The sequence below is a fragment of the Astatotilapia calliptera genome, chromosome 7 (genome assembly GCF_900246225.1).
Source record: "Astatotilapia calliptera chromosome 7, fAstCal1.2, whole genome shotgun sequence".
Classification (NCBI taxonomy): Eukaryota; Metazoa; Chordata; class Actinopteri; order Cichliformes; family Cichlidae; genus Astatotilapia; species Astatotilapia calliptera.
In genome coordinates, this window is record NC_039308.1 from 18,282,090 (window position 1) to 18,301,398 (window position 19,309).

Below are 19,309 nucleotides of genomic sequence, written 5' to 3' on the forward strand. Positions count from 1 at the left end.
AGTGATCACTATGACAACAGAGCCTTTACATCAGCTTCATCGAGATAAACAAAACAACTTGCTGCATTTCACAGGGATGCAGAAGAGACGAGCTCTTAAGAAGACAAATGAGGCGTCAGACTAGCAGTTTAATTATTTATGACTCTGACCACCAGGGATCCTGCCACAGTGATCGCATCAGATGGATGAAATCTGCATGTTGCATATGAAAACTATTAATAGACTAGAACACAACATGACAGGTCAGCAGGGGGGGGGGGGGGGGGGGCAAGGTTTACTCCTAATGAAGTGATACAAAGAAAGAGATAAAAAGAGATGCCTAAACTGTTTGCTGGCTCACACAGAGAGTCATGCATGTGTTTAATGTGAATGTTGCATAAATAGTGCTTTCAACACCGGAGCTGTCAGTTTGGTGCAATAGTTAAAAATGCAAGGCTAGTATCGCGTTACGAAGTGTGTAAATTTAAAAGCGCCTTCTGTTACCTGTAGGCTTCTCAAAATCCCATGACTAACAGCACAGACATCACAGCATGTGTCAGCATGTATCAATTTAGTGGGGTGGGGTTCTCTGTGTCTTGAAGAATAGGTAAAAAAAAGGAAATTTGTCTTTCTAGCTAAGGACAATACATTTGCTGTACTTTTGCATGACCTCAAGGTTACGGGTACATTACCAGCACTCCCCAACTGTGCTAATCAGTTTGATACAGTTGAAATAAGCAGAGTAGAGGTTCCTGGCACAACTTCATCACTTCCAATTTGCATGGAGAAGAGGAAAAAAAAATTGGAAGAGGCCCAAACTCCAGGAACACTTGAAACGTATGTGTTTTGGCTGGTAGACTTCACCAAGTTGCTACAATTTTGACCTTTTTATACAGTAAAGATTACACAAAAATCTAACTAAAATACCCAGCAATGTTTTACAAGCAAAAAATACAATACAGCAAATACATTTTGCCAAATTTGACAGTATTCAGACTTTGAAGACACCTCAATCATTAAGTTAAATTAAATTTACCTCATCATTAACAGTCAAGGATGACAATTAAGGTTACATGTTCCATAAAACACAAACTAATCCAATAGGGGGCTACCTTTAGTTAGCAACTATTAGATTCTATATAAAAATCATAAAAGTAGTTATGTTTGAAGCCACTCTTTAAACCATTTTATTAATAAAATAAAAGATCTGGCGGGTTGCTAATGTTCATATGGTTCCTAAATATCATTACAGCAGTACGTGTAGCTGTTTAACCTATTGATAATCAATCTAAGCATCCGTTAATCACCGTTAGAGTAAAAGTTCCTGATCAATGCTTGCAAAGGTTTGCAATTCGGCTCTCACATTAAAGTCGTTTAAGTTTTGATCCATTTTTCGATCGGTATCCAGAAACTAAGAGTCATTCTCACAGTAGTCTAATGCGCTCTCTCGCTTTCCTAATCCAGTGATTAGTCACGACCCGCTATTGATCGTTCGCAGAGTTCCCATTAATTAATTACACTTTGCGCGAAGCGGATACGATTCATTAACCTTGCCACGCCCACATATTTACCTTTGAAGACACTTGACGTTTGTGTTTATGCGTGCAGAAAACTTATCCGGTCGTTCCAGTAAATGTTTGAACGTGGCCATTCACGAGGAAAACAAAAACAAAGCGGCAGCTTTAGCTCACCTCCCAACCGCACAAATCACAACCGCAGCGTCATTTTACCTTCCCTCGACCTGCGACACGCAGTCGGTCAGTCATTCAGTGAGGCTGTTTGTCAACGAAAACAGAACCAAAACGGTGACTAACCGGTAACCGAGGCGCTCACTCGTGCTCGCACATGGGAGTGTTTCTTTGGCCACCGGCGTAAAAGCTCCGTCGCTCCAAAACACTTCTCGCTTGCGAGACCGCGCCTCCGCTTTTAATCCAGCACGGAGTCCTCCGTGTAGCAAACTCGAGAAAGCGGGGGATAAATATTAGCTTTAATTCAAAGAGCGGGTGAGAGCGCCACATCGATGGGTTTGAGTGTGCCTACTGTTTCCGACACACCGTGTGAGACTGTGGCGACCAGGGCCGTGCAAAGCCGTTTCGGGTTCCAGGGCGAATGATTTACTCCTTAAGGTCCAACTTCCCCTGTTGTCAGTACTGAACTCACTTGTTCCTGCTGAAGGCATAGGTCATTCCAAATGGCTCACTACAATTTCAATTCATTTTTAACGTCATATATCCAATGTTACATTCTCCATTTACATTTATTTCACGTGTCACATTCAACATAGTAACACCAAATGTTTTCTGTATATGCCGTGGAATCTTGTCACCGTGTAAATATGAAATGAAGAATTTGAAAAAGTGGCAGAGGCTAGTTTGTATAATATTAGATGTAAAGCAGACATAAGCAACCAATTAAACAACAACACAAATACAATGTATTTTATTTTTGCAACTATGAGGTAACATATCAAAGTTGAAGGATTGTTAATAAATTATGCTATAAAATCAAACATTTTTAGAAATAAATGCACATTATTCAAATTTTTGTTGCAGTTGACTATCAGTGTTACATTTTGACATTAATATGATATAATTTAAAATGTAAAGCAGACCTAAGCAGCAAATTGAAGAACATTGTAAATGGAATGCATTTTATTTGTGTAATTATGTGGTGACATATCAAGGTCAAAGCATTGTTATTATATTATACCCTCAAATATAACACTAAAGAAACAAATGGGATATTTTGTAACTGTGTAACAGCCTTACATTCGTTTTTACTCTTGTATCACAGTCACCTCAAACACCTTGAGACGACTGTTGTGAATTGGTAGTGTATAAATAAAATTGAATTGAATTGATTTGAATGATATCATTTTAAACTTAAAGCAGACAATACAGATGCGAATACTGCAGCCATTCCCCAACTCTCTGTGAATGGTTCTCATGGCCATTGATCAATGGGCTTTGATCAGTGGTTGGTGATCAATAGTTATGACAATTTGCATATTAATGATCAAGGAACTCACCTCAAAGCCCAGTGTTCATTCAGCGGGCTAGTTTCAGTCACTGTGCAAATGTACTGTTTGGGGAAACCTGCAGTCAGCTGAGACTGAACAAGTCACTTGGATGAGTGACGAAACATTTCTCCCAGTGAAAACGCTACATCCAGATGAACAGAAGACCTGTATGATTGAGCATGCATCAAGACGACTTACTGTGCAGAGTTATTTGTGAAACACTAAGCCACAGTGCCTACAGATGCATTCTTTCTAATGGCCTGCAGGGGGCAATGGATCCAAAAACAAGTAGGATTATATAAAGGCGAATAAGAAAATCACCCAACTGGTAATGAGCTGATGAAGTTTTGATCTGAATCGCTAGTTTTAGCGTTTAGCATCAGGTACATTTTGTAAATTTAGTTCACTATGGAGTAAAATCAATACTAAAGAAGTGACTACTGTATGAGCAGGCACTTCAACCCCTTGCTTGTGATACCTAAGATGACTAGACATCCAGTCTATGAGTGTAGTTCACTGATGTATTTCTTTTATAAGCTGCCTATAATGCATACTAGTTAACAATTAAATCTTCTTAATTTTGGTCTTTTCATGTGGTACACGACCTTTGAACAAGGCAAAGAAAAAAAAAGTTGGGTTTTTTTGCCTTGTATTACAAGCTGATTTGATTCGTATAACTTTACACTGCATATTTCAAAAAGAGAACCCAATCTTAAGAAACTAAAATGAATCCATATATGCACATTAAAGCACAAATGATGAATCGGTTTACTATGCAGCAGCAGGTCCAGTGTAACAGCAATAATTAATTAGGCTGTAGCATCAAGGAAATGACGCATGCGTAACGCTTTATACAAACTGCCTCAACAAGGTCAACCTGACATATTTCTCAACCTGAGCATGTGATTATTCTTAACCACTGCTTTGAGTCATTACCCACAGTTACACCAATCACTCCCACTGGCCAGAAAGGTTTCTGACTCAGAGGCATCTCCACCCTGCCAGCATTGTTTGCGTTAATTGTCATGCAAAGTAACTGCAATTCCCTGGTGTCCCTTTGAGTTCCTCTGTCCACATTTAAAATCAATCAGCCTTCCATTACTTGCATGGACAGACAGAGCATTTCCTCTCGGAAACAACAGTTGTGAAGCCGTTAAACAAGCGTGCAACAGGATTAAACAGCATACCATGGGCATTACAGCACACTGCTCTTCCTCCTGTCATTTCCTGTTGATGATCCGCTTTCTTCCATAGCGGCCTAAGTTGGCCTCAGTTTATAAGGTTGGGTGAGATGTCACACTCACTTAGCACATGGAGAATATAAACTATTTAGGGCTCAAGTGGTAAGTGTTTGGAGAATCTTACTATTTAGAAGCACAGAGCATTCAGATAATCCCATCGTCTCCCAGCATGCAAAGGTCAATCACTGATTTATGCCCTAAAACTATTCTTATCTACTTTCAGTGGCATGGAAATGGTGGTAAATAATTAATAATATTAACTTCAGAAAGAAATTAACATTTAGCTCACAAATCATGAGCCACCGGTTAAATTCTGACTATAATAAATTAAGATAATTTTTGACTGATTCTTTTACGGACAAAGTATTTCTCTCATACAATTCTTGGGCTGATACTATGTTAAAAAAACAGAAACACTTTTATGACTTTATAAATGAGATCAACCTCAGTAGGTGTTCATATGCAGAGACGGTCTTCATGTATAACACGACTTTACCTGAAGAGACAACCGTGGCAGCTTTCACAATTTGCCTGATTTGCCATGCTTTGGCAAACTGCTCCAAAGTTTTACAAAAAAAAAGAAAAAAGAAAGAAAACCTCAGCTTTCAGACCTTTACTTCAGAAGCAGCTTCCATTCAGTGAGACATAGACATTAAGATTCCCTGTTCACACTGAGACTTCATAGAAGAAACGTTAAGGAGAAGGGAAAACACCATATTTTTCATGTTTTAGCAGTAACTCTACTGGTGATATTCTCTGCAGTGGAGCACGTACCAAAAGTTAGTTTAGGCTTTCATCTGCTACTTCAAGATCAGCATTACCAGACAGAGGATTAATACAATCAACCCCAAAACCTGATACAGCAACAAACACAGGAAAGACACAGCTAAACTGAACTGCATGCAGCTGCAAGGAGAATTGGCAACCAGACAGCTTTGCAATAAACTCCTTTTCTTTTGAGAACAGCGTTCTGTGAACAGATGAGGCAAATGTTCAACTTTCTGACAGAATGTGAAACACTGTGTTTAAATAAGTATGGTATTGCACACACACCAAAACCTCAAATATAAAGCCTGGTGGAGCAAGTTTTGTCTTCATGTTCAACATCTTGACCTATAATACTGGTGAGAATATATGCAGACTGTATACATGTGCCCTCTGTGAGGACAATGGTAAAGCTTCAGACTACTTTAAACATTCAATTTCAGATGCTTTTTTTCCTCCTCTAGGATCTGTATAATGTCACAGAGATGGGATAATAACACAGTCAGCTCCAGCACACAACTCTGGTAGGGAGCGGTGCAGCTCCTTTAAACTTCACACACTGTTCTGCAATAACATAGACAACTTTCAGTGGATTTTCAGTTCAGTCAGACTGTTCGTCCATATGAGTTGGACAAAAAAAATCCAAACGGATCACAAACTTTTCTTGCAGCTGTGCATAAACTACATTAACAACGTGAGAGCACATCTGCAAACAAAACTATAGCCTCTCACTGACAACCTGGGATCAGGTTCAGTTACCTTTACATGTGAATGGCAGGCCATCTTAGATGGGCTCAGTGCAAACGGCTAACAACTGTTCATTCCAGCTGTAACCACTGGCTTTAATAAGTGGCCAAACCAGCTGCACATAGTCTTTAACTAATGGCTCAAAACAGGTGGGAGACAACAAAGAATCCCACTGTGCTGTAATTGCTCACAAATACCTGGATCCCCCGTGCACTTCAGTTTGACTTGCATGTCTTCACTGAGCCCTCTAGGAGCCACAGTGGAGTGCATCTATGTAGAGCGCCACAGTGTGGATAAAGACCATACAATATATGGTTATGTTTTGTGCCGATAAACAGTAATATGTTACCAGGCATGAATGGCCCAGGATACTCACACCCTGTAGTTACATCAAGTATTATGATAGGTTACATGAATAGTAAACATATAATATAAGTGGATGTGAAAAGCCTGTCTTTTGGCTTCAGTTATATATTTCGGAAAGTTCCAGTTACTATAAGATTGACGTCTTTCTCATATAAATATATTTTACATCAAATATGATGACCGCTAGCTTAGCAGAATGATTTTGTCTGGCACATAAACTCATGTAAAAACACAACTTGATTTAAAGTTTATATGCTTTTGAGTTGTTGGCAGGCAGATTTGTCAAAATGAGTTTTTTTCCCCCTAAATACCTTCAGACAGCCCATCTGTTTCCCCGCCTCCAGGCTTTGTGCAAAGCTAAAAAGCTACCTAGCAGTTGTAGCCTCACATGTGGAGAAAAGATCTGAAAACAGCATATCGGTTTTCTTGCACATATGTTGAAAAATAAGATACTTATTATTAAAAATGCTAAAATATTAATGTAATGTGGTTCTAAAGTATAGAACGCAAACCTTAACAGTATGACATTTCCATATCTTCAAAGCAGTTTTAGTCCATTGAATTGATAATTGCAAACCTCAGTCCTGCGGTATAACCACATAGAAAAAAAAATTAAGGCAAAGGGAGCACAGTAGGTGTTAAAAAAGGGGCCAAAATGAGCTAAATATTCCGTACACACAAACATGGGATAGATTTTTGTCTGCAGACTTGTTGTGAAATGTTAAGCTCTTCCAGACCCTGACTGCACATCTTGCCAAGTGGAGGAAGCAGCTGCTGCTGGCAGAGAAAACAATGCAGACACTGTAACTACCTTGTTTAGTGATAAATGACAAAAATATGTGTCATAGTTCTCCCAGCCTGTGTGTGTCCATGTTGAGATTAAAAGGAGCACATCAGCGTCTCCTCTCTTTTGTCTTCTGCAGTCGTCTTGTTTGTGTGCAAGCAGGGGCAAGTTGAGATTCAATAATAGGTCTAATGATAGTCTTCTCCGAGGTCCGCGCATCATAAATGACTCTAACATCACAGGAAGTCGGTCACTGGCTGGCGAGCTACGCTACACGGCAAAGCGAATTGTCCATTCATACGGAATGATGAGTATTAAGAGCGGAAACAAAAAGAAAAAAAACCACTGCTCCCATTTTCTTTTTCATCTTTTGTTTATGACTGTTGGTACCCTTATCTACAGGGTCCATTTCACTCATGAGTAATATCATCTCCAGATGGTCTAAACATGCAGCTGTAACAAAGAAGCCTGTAGTAAACAAGTTAAGGAAATACTTAAGCAGTAGCAGGACAGAGGCTGTGCATAGAAAAGCTTTCAAAAGGCTCAAATAATAAACTCATTACTGTTACCTTGATGGGATGACAATAAATTAGTTAATCCATACAGGGGTAAGCTATGAATCGACTGATGAACCACCTCCATCCCTCGTTCGTTATCTCCGGCAAACCCAGGGTTGGAGGAGGGGGGGAATAAAGAGGCGTCCTGAATGAGTTACAAAGTCCTGGCTGTCTGAGTCAATGTGAGGACGGGAGTTTCTGACTGGAGGAGCTGCTCTGCCAGTTTTTGGCCCGGCTCAGAATGAGTGAGTGAGCACAGCTGAGAGGGTGTGAAAGAGAAATGGGAGGGAGGGGGTGGGAAGGGGGGATTTGGAAAAGCAGGGGGAGGTTGGTGAGCACACACACACACACACACACACACACACATCCACAAACTTCTGCAGAGCACTGTAATGGGAACAATAGGTAGAGCTCTCTGAAGGCTTAGGCTTAACAGAGGCCAGAGTTCTCCAGAGGGCATGACCCCCATGTGCAAACATGGAATCTCCCATTCCCACCACAATGCTTTTTTAACATTAAGACTATAATGATGTAATCATATTGACCTTTCAAATGTGCAATCAGGCATTAATGACAAAATAAACAACATTTAGAGTTTGTGTACGAGACTAAAACTTCTGCTTTTTTACTCCACTTTATATCAGTCGATGCAATTGATTTATCAAAACTAAAAACCTTAAATCTTTGGTGTACTAGTGGAAAAACATCAGCAGAAGGTTGAATGAACACTCGGCTACAAAGTATGCTGGAGATTAAGCTGTTTAATTTGCCTTAGTTTGCATGGCTGATTTACTAAATGAGAAAAAAATATACACTAGCTTTTGGCTGTCTCTCTATCTTGGTTTTATGCTTAAACTAAGAGTCATCCTCTTTTAAGATAACAACATAAATGTATTTGCAAAATGAGTCATCATCAGCAAAAATGGCAAAGGTCAGCGCATGCTTAAATCTTCTCAAATGTGAGGATTTGCTACTTTTTTCTGAACATATAGATCATCGACTCAAAAAGGTCACCTGAGGAGCTTAGGCTAACCTTTTTCATTTCTTGTGACATTTTATACAATCAAAAATAATTCCTAAACTTACATTATAATAAGGTTATATATTTTCTGTCTGTGTTTTTAAAACGTTAAATCGTCCTTCAAAGTATTTTCAAAACAGCTATACTCTCATTACAAGTCTGCCACGCTGCTGGTGATACAGCTCCCCTCTCTGCAGTTATATCTTCCCACGTATTTCTAATGGGTGTCCCGTTTCACCACCCCCCACCCCCATCACCACCACAGCAAGGTATCGACGGCTAATTCTCACCCTGGTGACATGGTGGTCCTTGCCTGTCAATAGATGTAGTCTGAAGACAGACATCACAACATTAGCCTGAATCCCTAAAGACCTTGTCTAGCAGAGAACACAGACTCCATAGATGTTTCTATGGCTATCCATTACCATCTGATGCCGAATGAGTAACATAGTGAATAGGAGTGGGGAGGTCAAAGGGGACAAGGATTGTTTGGCTCTACTGTCTCTTTTACAGGCGCCTGTAGGAAAGTGGATAACCCTGGCATCAAAAAGAAGGAAAAAAGAAAGAAGACTAACAGCCACATCTCAAAAATCGCTGTATTATTTACTTTTCAAAGGCTAACATGATACCGTGTCTAGTTGAACCCACAAGAATATGCATAGTCGAAGTCAAGGTTGTCATGTTTTAAGGTGTAGTTGCATTAAAAAATAAAAAATAAAAAAATCAAACAAGTTATTATCAAGTTATTCTGCGAATACACATTCACCTCTGTCGTCACAGGATATGAAAAGAAATCAAGTGAAATTGCAGCTGTTGGGTAGAAAAAGTGAGTTGAGTTTCAATGAGCTGTCATGAGCACAAGCAGGGAAGCAATGGGTCAGTCCGTTCAGGGAGGTCACAGGACTGTCAAAGAGCCAAGTGTCTCTGTTCTGATTTCATGCCAACTAAATAAAGAGCTATGTCTGTGTGTTCTGCCAAGGCTGCTGTAAATATACCATTATGTAAGGGGAATCAATTTCAACTTCTGAAGGAAGGAAGTGCAGCTCAAGCAGGCCTTGAAGCCCAGAGCTTGTAACGTAAGTTGGCATGATAATCATAAAGGCTAGACACTAAAGCAGAGGTGCAGTAAGGGGGGGGGGGGGTGTCACACAGTCAGATTTAAACATACCAGCATTTTATTTTTTTAGGTTTTATTATTAGTGTGTGATTTAATGTAATATAAGCTTTTTTCAAAGAATGTATTAATATTCTTCTTCTAGAAAAAGAACAAAAGGATAACACTGGTATATCCACGCCTTCCTCCAATGGAAACTGTTGGCTGCCCTCGGGGTGGGGAAATTTGAATTAAACAGTCTAAAATAAGCTATGTTTTGCTTTGAAAAGCTGCTGCAGGGGTGTAAAGCATAGGCGATACGCAGTGAACGTGCTAATGGATGGGAAAAGACCAGAAGAATCCTTTAATATGCGACTTGTTTTTTTAAAAGAAGGGTCCAAAGCCACAAAAGAAAACTGTAAACATTCCCAAATGATATTCATGTAGGTTCTCCGGTGTCGTTAAGAAACCACAATCATTCTGTTCAACCTATTTATTGCCGTGGCAGCATAAAGCAGACTTCGAACACATTTAAGTTGTTCATGATAACAATTTAAGTTTGTTAAAATACCAAAATCGTTACGAGTGAACCTTTTGGAGCACTGACAGCTTTAGTGGCTACTAGCTGCTGGATTGATATCTCATTTAAATGTTAGGGAGCACTGAGTTTTGGTGAGGGCTAGCAGCTGTTGTCACTTGAACACTTGCACACAACGCTGTGAGGTTAAAACATTACATTAGCGATACAGGCATAATGATGCTGGAGGGAAACTTCTGGAAAGGTGCAGAACACGCAGATCCAAGAGAAAAACCTCAAATGGCCTCACAGAAGTCAACCCTCCCACAGATACAGCGTGCTTTTAGTCTGGTATCGTCATCACCACACTGTCTGAGAATTTGTTTTGTGTATAGCCAGAGACACTTTGAACAGCTAAGCTCTCTGTGGGGCTGGATTGTATCTGACAGGATGAGTGGTATACTGTATTTTTTAAGTGAATGCATTCAGTCTGTGTGGAAGGAATACGTTGTCACGGTTATGTAAACACACTGGATCACACTATAACCGATTTGACAAACGTGTCGTGCACCCCTGGCTTGGGAGACTGTAAATCTGTGTGGGAGTCATTGCCAAAGAATTCAGTGATGTGAACTCTGCACTACCAAAATGTTTGTCCGACATCTAAAACGTTTTTCATTTACATACAGGAAGCTGTCAGGGGTAATTCCCACACAAACAGTGTAATATCGGATTCCACCCATCAAAGGACTTTTGTGGTAAAAAAGCAAAAACAAAAAAAGAGGAAAAAGAAAAATAAAGACATGTCATCAGCCTCAAATATCCTCATTGTTAACAAGGATATTTTTAGATGATGCAGTTTGCTACTTGATTACTAAAATCAATTACAATATTGTTGATGGAGCCACTGGGAGACAAACTTCCTGGCGCTTGAAGATTGCAGTGAGCTTTTCCTTTATCCTCACCAGAGAAAAGAACAAGGAGTGGACTTGACAAAGTACCTGTTGCCCCACTCAGTAATACCTTCTAATATCAGCTTTCAGCACTGATGAGGGCCTCAGGGTAGATGCACACCTGCAGTCCCTGCAGTCAAAATAAGTAGTCTGAGTCAGCCTGGCCTTTGGGAAGCCCTTTGAACCTTTCACACAGGGCTGTGGAGACGTGACTTCTGGTATATTTTGAATAATGGAGGCAGAATAGACGGTTGAATCTATTTTCCCCACGAGAACCCATAGACTTAAAAATATATATGCATGCAAGCTTTTCCCTAGCTCAGCTCTTGTGAAGAATAGAAATTCTGAAAACACAAATTATCTTTTCCTTTAATTTCATTCACCTTGTAAAATGAAGTCGTTTTGGACACTTCCATGAGAAGTATAAATCAGTATTTTCATTTCCTAGATTGCTGTAGCGATGTAGAGAGATTGAGGAGCTTGTCGGGGCAACGTTATTTTGATAGAGATAAATCTGACTGGCAGTCATCATTTATCATGCTGGACGTGAGATTCCCACCAATGCATTTTCTACTTGGTGGCTATGGCTATAAAACAAGAAACATGAATATGGATAACTATTAGGAAATGTGTTTCCAAGTTACACTGTGCACTTCTATAATAATCTGCTTAATAGGGTCAGGTGACTGGGTGAATATACTGGTTCTAAGGTCAAAGTTTCACAATTTTGAGGAGATTTTTTACCAGTTTATTGAGTTTTAGTTCTATATTCACACATCTGAAGGATGGCTTTGTATTCATTTTTTAAGATGTTGCTGAAATTGCTTGTGGAGATCTCTGCAACCCTTACCCATGCTGCACAAAGACCTCCTCAAATACACTGATTGTCATCTTTCTCGAAAACCCCTTTGTGCACCATAAAACACTCAGGTATGAAAATATCTGCAATCTGGACATTCAGTGCTTAGTGTGAGCTTCAGTAAGATGGACGAACAAGTGAGTCTACATATTGATCACTGCAGCATTGCTAGCACTATTTTTTTTCCCCCCTGACAAAGTTGGCTAAAACACTGCACTGTCTGCTAGAAAGTGATGCATTGGAGAGACAAAGAAATGCAGATGATGATGAAGACTCTCAGTGTTGACCTTCTGCTGAGGTTTTTCCACTAGTACAGCAAAGACTTATCATAAGGTGAGAGGCTATGACTGCAGTGATAGGTTGCCAATATGTTGCAATGTTGCAGATGGACAGCTATCCACACTCCGCGCCAATTTAGAATCCCCAGTTAATTTAAAAACACGGACGTCTTTGTACTGTGGAAGGAAGCCAGCGTAGCTGGAGAGAACCCACACACGCCTGTGGAGAATATGCAGACTCTACAAAGCTGATATTATTAGTTGGTCTAGCATCATTACTTGCCACCTCCCCACCAGTTAAGTAATCAAAGAGACATGTTGGTTTCATTCAACACTTTTCACCTTTTTGGTTTAAATGTGACAGGTTTCAGGATGTCTCAGCTAAAGTCAGGAGAGTCAGTTTGCACTCTTGGCTTCTAACACATCACTTTTATTGAAATACTCATTACAACTTCCCAGACTGCTTTAATTCACTGTTCCCACCTTTGCTCTCCTCACTGCCATCATTCAGCTTTTTCTCATGTGTAGCCAAACATTATGTACAATACAGTATTTCTTTTGTCTAGTTTCTCTCCTCATTTGTTGCCTTGGATTTTCACATGAGAATGTCTTAACTAGGATGGATTTACAAGCAGGCGGGGAGCTGTGAGTTCAGGACTCTGTTCTGTTATCTCCCCCAAGCAGCCAAGCAAAGTGAAATTTGAACCGGCTAGGAGAATGTTCTCCACCAAGCATGATTTTTCTTCCTCTGGCAAGATTTATTTTAAAGCTACATATATGCATAGTGCAACCAAATTGAGTCACACTTACATATATTGCGTATGGTTTATGGATGTTATTCCTTTGAAAGACTTTAAATTGTAATTTTGAAATGACATGGTAAAGATAGAGAGTAGGGTTTAGTGATGGGATTTCCGGCTCTTTTTAGAGAACCGGCTCTTTCGGCTCGGCTCACTAAAAAGAGCCGGCTCTTTCGGCTCCGAACCGGCTCTTCAGGTTGTTTTGTTGCTTTAATTAATTTATTATTACCTAGAATATAAAATTATGCACAAAATGAACTACTAATGTAAAAAAAAGGTGGTTTTATTTATATATGTTTATATATAAATATATGTGGTGGCCCCTAGAGACAAAGCACGTACAAACTCCAAAACATATTCCTAGAGTTAACTGAACTTCCAAAACAGAGCTACCTAGATCACTTAAATAACACAATTGAAAGCATGTGTGTATTATTTGTGTATTTATACACAAGCACTCATATATATTCAAATAATTTAAAAAAAAAAGTTCATTTACCTGTTACTACCACACACCAAATCCGGTCGTTGGTACTTGCTAACTTGTGTAGCCACAAGATAACAAAAGCTCAACACTGTGCCCTAGCATCCTGGAGCACTTCTGTTGTGTTTTGTACATGTTTTGGAGTTTTTACGTGTTTTGGAGTTTGCACGTGCTTTGTCTGTAGGGGCCACCGTAAATATACTTTTATTTATTCACTCCACATAAAATGTAATAAATAAATCATATAATACAAAAACCAACTGGTCACAGTTCAACTTTTAACTATTTAAATTTTCAGCTTTTTCCTTTTAAACAAATTTTAAGTGAAACAACACAAAACTCTGCAAACCACAACACAATTAAATATAAATTAAAATATGAAAACAAAAAGAACATGCACATTCTCTGTCATATGGGCCTGCATGAATAAACTTTCTGAATCCTTTATCATCCGCAACTGAAAATAGTTGTGGATGAGTACTATACCTTTCTAATGTGATGTTGTTGTCCCTGGCTCTCTTTCTCTCTCTCCTCCTGTGCAACTGCAAGTGTAACTACCACCCCTCCTCCCTCTTCCCAGTGCAAAGCACAAGGCTCGCATGCAGAGTGAAGCGGAAAAAAAGTGTGAGAGAGAGGGTGAGAGAAAGGGGGGAAAAAAAACCCCCACAGCTTTCGATAAGGAGCCGGATCGCGTCTTTCATGTCAAAGACCCGGCTCGTGTGAGGACAGGTTGAGCTGTTTGGTTCAACTAGAGAAAGACAGGGAAACAAGGCTAGGGCTTAGAGAAAACTAAGTAAAATCACGGAAATTAGCTGTACTTTGTATAAATATGCCACAGTTACTTGTTTTGAGCTATCAGTTGTAGTCCTCCTATAGCAGGGACGACACAATACAATAAGTAGCTGGTAAAACCACCAGTAGAAGCACATAATTCTCAAAAAAAGAAAAAAAAAAGGTTATTTCATGTACTTAGTCACAACCTCCATTATTAAAAGCTTCTTTTAAATTATTTAAAACATAATATTTTGTCAAAAGGACACAAGGTATAATGTTTTAGTTAGCTAAAGCCAACGTATATTACTTTATGTTAGCTTCAGCGTTCATATAATGTTAGCTACTGCAAACATTTTAGCCTATGAAACACCACAGGCTATACCAACTGTCTCAAAGAAAAAGGTAATTTGGGATAACCTCAAGTCTTACTGCCTGACAAGTCAGGTTGCAGCTAACGCTGCACATATATTACACAAACAGCATCTGTAGGCGTATGCTGCCCCCATCAGTTTTGAAAGAATTGCAGCCTTGGTACATATACCGCCAATGGTACCTAAGTGCCCCCCCAGTACTGATGTGTTTTAAGAATTCTGGTATCAAATGGTGTTGGAAGTATTGTTTGTATGACATCCCTAACAGTTAGTGTACCATTAGCCATGAATATTTACAGGTTTCCATCTGGTCAAACACATTCTGTATGAAATATTAATGCCTAGTTTACTATATCTGTTATTAATTATTTTGTCAGAAATAGTTCAATGATCACAAAGCATATTTACAAAAATGATACCAATGGAAGGAAAATTAATAACTTCTTTCTTCTCAAAATCAATCACAGCTGCAAAAACTGTAAACCATAAAGTGGAACTTATAAAACACCCATCTGCTCACATTCTGCTTATATATATATATATCCCAGAAAAACAGAAATTTGCAACTGAACTACAAGCAGCTTTGTGCCTGACGTCAGATCCTTCACTTTGAATTAAGTCCAAAAAGCATCTCATAATGACACTGTCTAAATCAAATACAGACATATTGGTTTTCATTATTGGTATGCAAAAAGACACACCTGGGTTATAGTTTAGATCCATGGGATGCAGATGAAGACGTGCCCCCTCTCAGGTGAAGGCTGAGGTAGCGAAAGCCACGCTCTTGCTGCTTACTGCTGACCCCCACCTGCCACTTCTTCATCTGTTCTTGTTGTGCACCACTAGCAGCTCTATCACCCTATTTTTCTGCTGAAACACAGTCCGCTGCACTTCATATTCTCCCCCACCTTTCTTTGCTTATCCTCCACGTCATATAAGTCTTCTACAACTTCATTTTGCTAAGTCAAACGCAGGTCAATGTGACACATCGATCGAGTGGCAGTTAGGCGAGGTCAGGCCAAGGCTAGCGTGTCTGCATACCTCTCAGGAAGCCTTTTTCTCAATATACAGTATACTTCTGTCAAAGGAGCTGAAAGAGCGGAGGAAGCACATTTTTGAGACACACGCGAAACGACTGCAGGACAGAAAGCGATGAGTGAAACGGCAAACCGGAGGCAAGATGGTGTGTCTGCTCTTCTCTGAAGAGCCCCTGAAGGAAGTGAGTGGGGTGGGGTGGGAGCTAGTGGTGGAGGGAGGTGGGTTGCATCATAAATCAGGCGTCCCTCCCTGGAGTGGGACCTGTAAATCTGGTGAACGAAGAATGGGCACTCAGCCGAATGATTCATCCACAGTGCTCTATAAATACTGCTGTACAGGGTCGGCAAGGCTGTTGCTACTGGTGGCCAAGAAACCCAGAGACACTGGGGTTTCTCCCTCTGAACGGAAGGTCTTTAATAACCCTCTTATCTTTTTCAGTCCAAGCCAGACTTGTAGGTGAACTACACATTACTTGCTTCCTTTAAGTGGGAGAGAAGCTGGCAGAAAAGGTATTTAACATTTAACACCAACACTACCTGTTGGGAGTCAAACACAGGAAAACATGAAAAAAAAAGACGTGGGAAGAGATCTAAATATTTACCCAGAGGAAAAATCAGTTTACATACCATTGGTCTGGACATTCATATGAACTGGCCCCGACAGACAAACACAGTATAACAGTCCAGCTGAAACTTACTTCAGTGGAGGCCCAAATGTGTACTCACTGAAACCTGGCCTATCAGATACACGGTGGGGGGCAGGGGTTGTGGAAAGACATTGGAGTGGGAGTCTGATAATGGACATTGGTATGCAAGTTTCAAATACCAAGCCCCCCTCCCAGAATAAGGCTGTTATGTAAGCATCTGTGCTTCCTGTCCTGCTTCTCTCTCTGGCTTAAACTGTTTTTTGCATTTTCTCGAGAGGATCGAGAGGCATGGATTCTCACAAACGGGGATGTTGTGATGCATGGATACAAGAAAGGAGGAAGTCTGGAATCCTGGAGCCTAAATGAGAGTGAGGAGGACATCTCAAACATCTACTACATACAAAAGGCATGCAGCATATTGTCTGGAAATGCCGGCCTCCCTTTTCCTGCTTTTTGTCAAGTCTGTTCGATCCAGATGTAACATTACAATTATGGCGTGTTTAGCTTTATGCTAAACAACGCATGTACCACTTATTGTCCTTCACAGATCGAATGCAAAGTAGTTTGCTTGCATAAGCTTGTGATTTATCATCTTTTGACTGAATGACAGCTAATGGAGGACATCATTAAGTGAAACGCCTCTTTTGTAAAGTATGAAAATGTAGCAGGCGACATTTCATATCCATTCATCCAGTATTTTATCCTCTAGGGCTGTTTTTGCAAATGCCTTTTCCCATTTACCAGCTGATCAATCATGACTTCATGAAAAATGGCCCTAGTCAACACAGGGTACAGTCTGAGCTATTATGTGGATTCTCATGGGTTTTAGTTCCACCACTAAAACACACAAACTACACATTGTGTTGTTATAGAGAAATGCAAGTGGGCTGAAGCCACTAATCAAACTGCTGCTAACATATAAAACCAAAAACTATATTTATGTTGCGTTTTGCGTAGGAAGTTGCCTTCCTGCGCGGGAAAAAAAAGTATTTTGTTAACTGTCAAACCATCAAATTCAATGTGCAGTGGTTTGCTGTTGATATTACAATCCCTCCTAACAATCATTTAACTTAAATTTGTTGAATCAAATCATTTTTATGCTCCTTAGATATTAGTTTCAATCCTCAGTCAGTTAGCATACTCTAGCGTAACAAAGGAAACAATGTGTATGACAGACTCTTCCAAACCAAAGATGACCAAAATGAAGTAAGTGTGGCAAAACATCAGGCTCTTATTTCTACAGTGAGAGGCTCAAATGGCTGTTGTTGGTTGGATTTTGTTAAGCCTCAGTCACACAGGCCTAGAGATTAGCTCCTAAACCCCTGCAACTACCGGTAGCTAATGAAGTTAGTTAGACTACGTCCACACTAGCCCGGATAGATTTGAAAACGGCGCTTTCAGTTGTTTTCAAAGAGTTGCGTGTCCACACTAAAACGGCAGAAAACGCTGACGCTGCAGTTCCGCGCATACGCAAAAGCGAGTGAGAATTAAAGAATTTGAAGAAAAGCTATCTGGAGCGTGTACAAACTAATATTAATCTTTTTTAGGGCTGTCAAAATTGAGAGCAGTCAAAACAACTGCTGTATAATGCCCTCCGCTATCTTTGTTTAATTGGGCACATGACTGCATCACATGACTAAAATGCGTCATCGTTTTAGAAAGTCTGCGTTTTCGAGTGTCCACACTGCGATGGGACAGCTCTGTTTTGAAATGTATGCGTTTTCGAGAGCGTTTCCAAAAGGCTGCGTTTTTCCTTGGGGAAAGCGCCGTCTCAGTGTGGACGGGAGGGTAAAACAGAGAGAAAATCAATGTAGACTGATAAGAAAAAAACAACAACAAAAAAACAGAATAAACCCACACAATAGCTGGAGATAAAATATTCAAAATGTAATGTTTTGGATTCCACACCGAAAAAAAAAAAAAAAGTTGTGTCTGCAAAGCCTCGTTTGTATAAAATTTCCTTGAGCTATAATCAAGATTACGCCAAAGAAGAAGCGCATAGAAATAAACAGAAAAGCCTACCAATCAGGAATGGGCATCATCGCTCTGTCTAGGTACATCACACTTTATGTCATACCCAGATTTGTTTTATCTGCACAGTTTGGTTTGCAATAATTGTTAAAATGACAGTCTGTAGGCTGTGAACAGTTCCCAATTTAATGGTTGCAACACAATTTATACCCTTTTTTTTCCAATTACAATGAAAAACATTAGTGAAAGTAACAAGTCTCTAAGAGTGCAATGTGTGTGTGCGTGTGTGCGTGTGAGATTCTCTGCTCTCTGAATTATAGTTGACAGACAGATGTGCGCTGTCATGTGGAGGAGGATGAGTCGCACATTTCAGCTGGTAGTTTGAGTTCCTTTCAAAATGTGCAGCTTCTTGTGTTTCACAGTCCACTAAGAGTCACAGAAGCAGCTCTCTGTCATTTATGTGAAACTGCAGCACAAAATGACAACAACAACAAAAAACTCAATCATTTACTTTTTTTGGCAGGCGTATGACTCCTGTATCCTTCATTTGGGGTAAAAAACCAGAATAGTGCACATGCTCTGGTTTTACAGTTGCCAGATGCAGTTTTGGCTCTGGCTATTTTTTTTTTTAGCATTGTTTGCTAGCACAAGAAGACAGGTCACATAGCAGTCTTCTGTCTCTGCTCTGAATAAATCCATCCACGGCACACTTAAGAAAGATGTCACTGCAAAGTGGATCTGCATTGTTAGCACAGGAATATATTTCACAAATTTCAGATACCTCCTTAATCCTTGTCAAAGAGACATGTAGCTCAGTTTTTCTCTTTAATAAACCAAATAATAGCAGGCAAGCACTTTTTTCATTCTATGGATGATTAAGCAGCTTGGGCTCCAGCTCCGACAGCCCAAACTCCTGTGAGTGTGGGACACCTTGGGGAACTTAGTGACATTTTTCTACAAAGCCACATGAAATCAAGAGCAATTCCTGCTACCCTTACAGCTACCTTTGAGGAGGAAAAAAAGATTATCCTTGTGCTTTGAGAGCC

The 19,309-nt window shown here is 39.9% G+C and overlaps 1 protein-coding gene across 8 annotated transcripts in view; it reads right to left on the bottom strand.

Moving 5' to 3' along the window:
- Positions 1-19,309, bottom strand: part of arhgap24 (Rho GTPase activating protein 24) — a 78,625-nt gene that overhangs the window by 18,779 nt on the left and 40,537 nt on the right. The window contains exon 1 of one of the 8 annotated variants that reach the window (XM_026173544.1): positions 15,310-15,627. The exons of 2 other annotated variants lie outside the window; for them this stretch is intronic. In XM_026173544.1, coding sequence (XP_026029329.1) covers positions 15,310-15,331 — 22 coding nt within the window. In that variant the 5' untranslated portion in view covers positions 15,332-15,627. 5 more of the 8 variants (XM_026173543.1, XM_026173549.1, XM_026173548.1 and 2 more) reach the window with 5 other exon arrangements.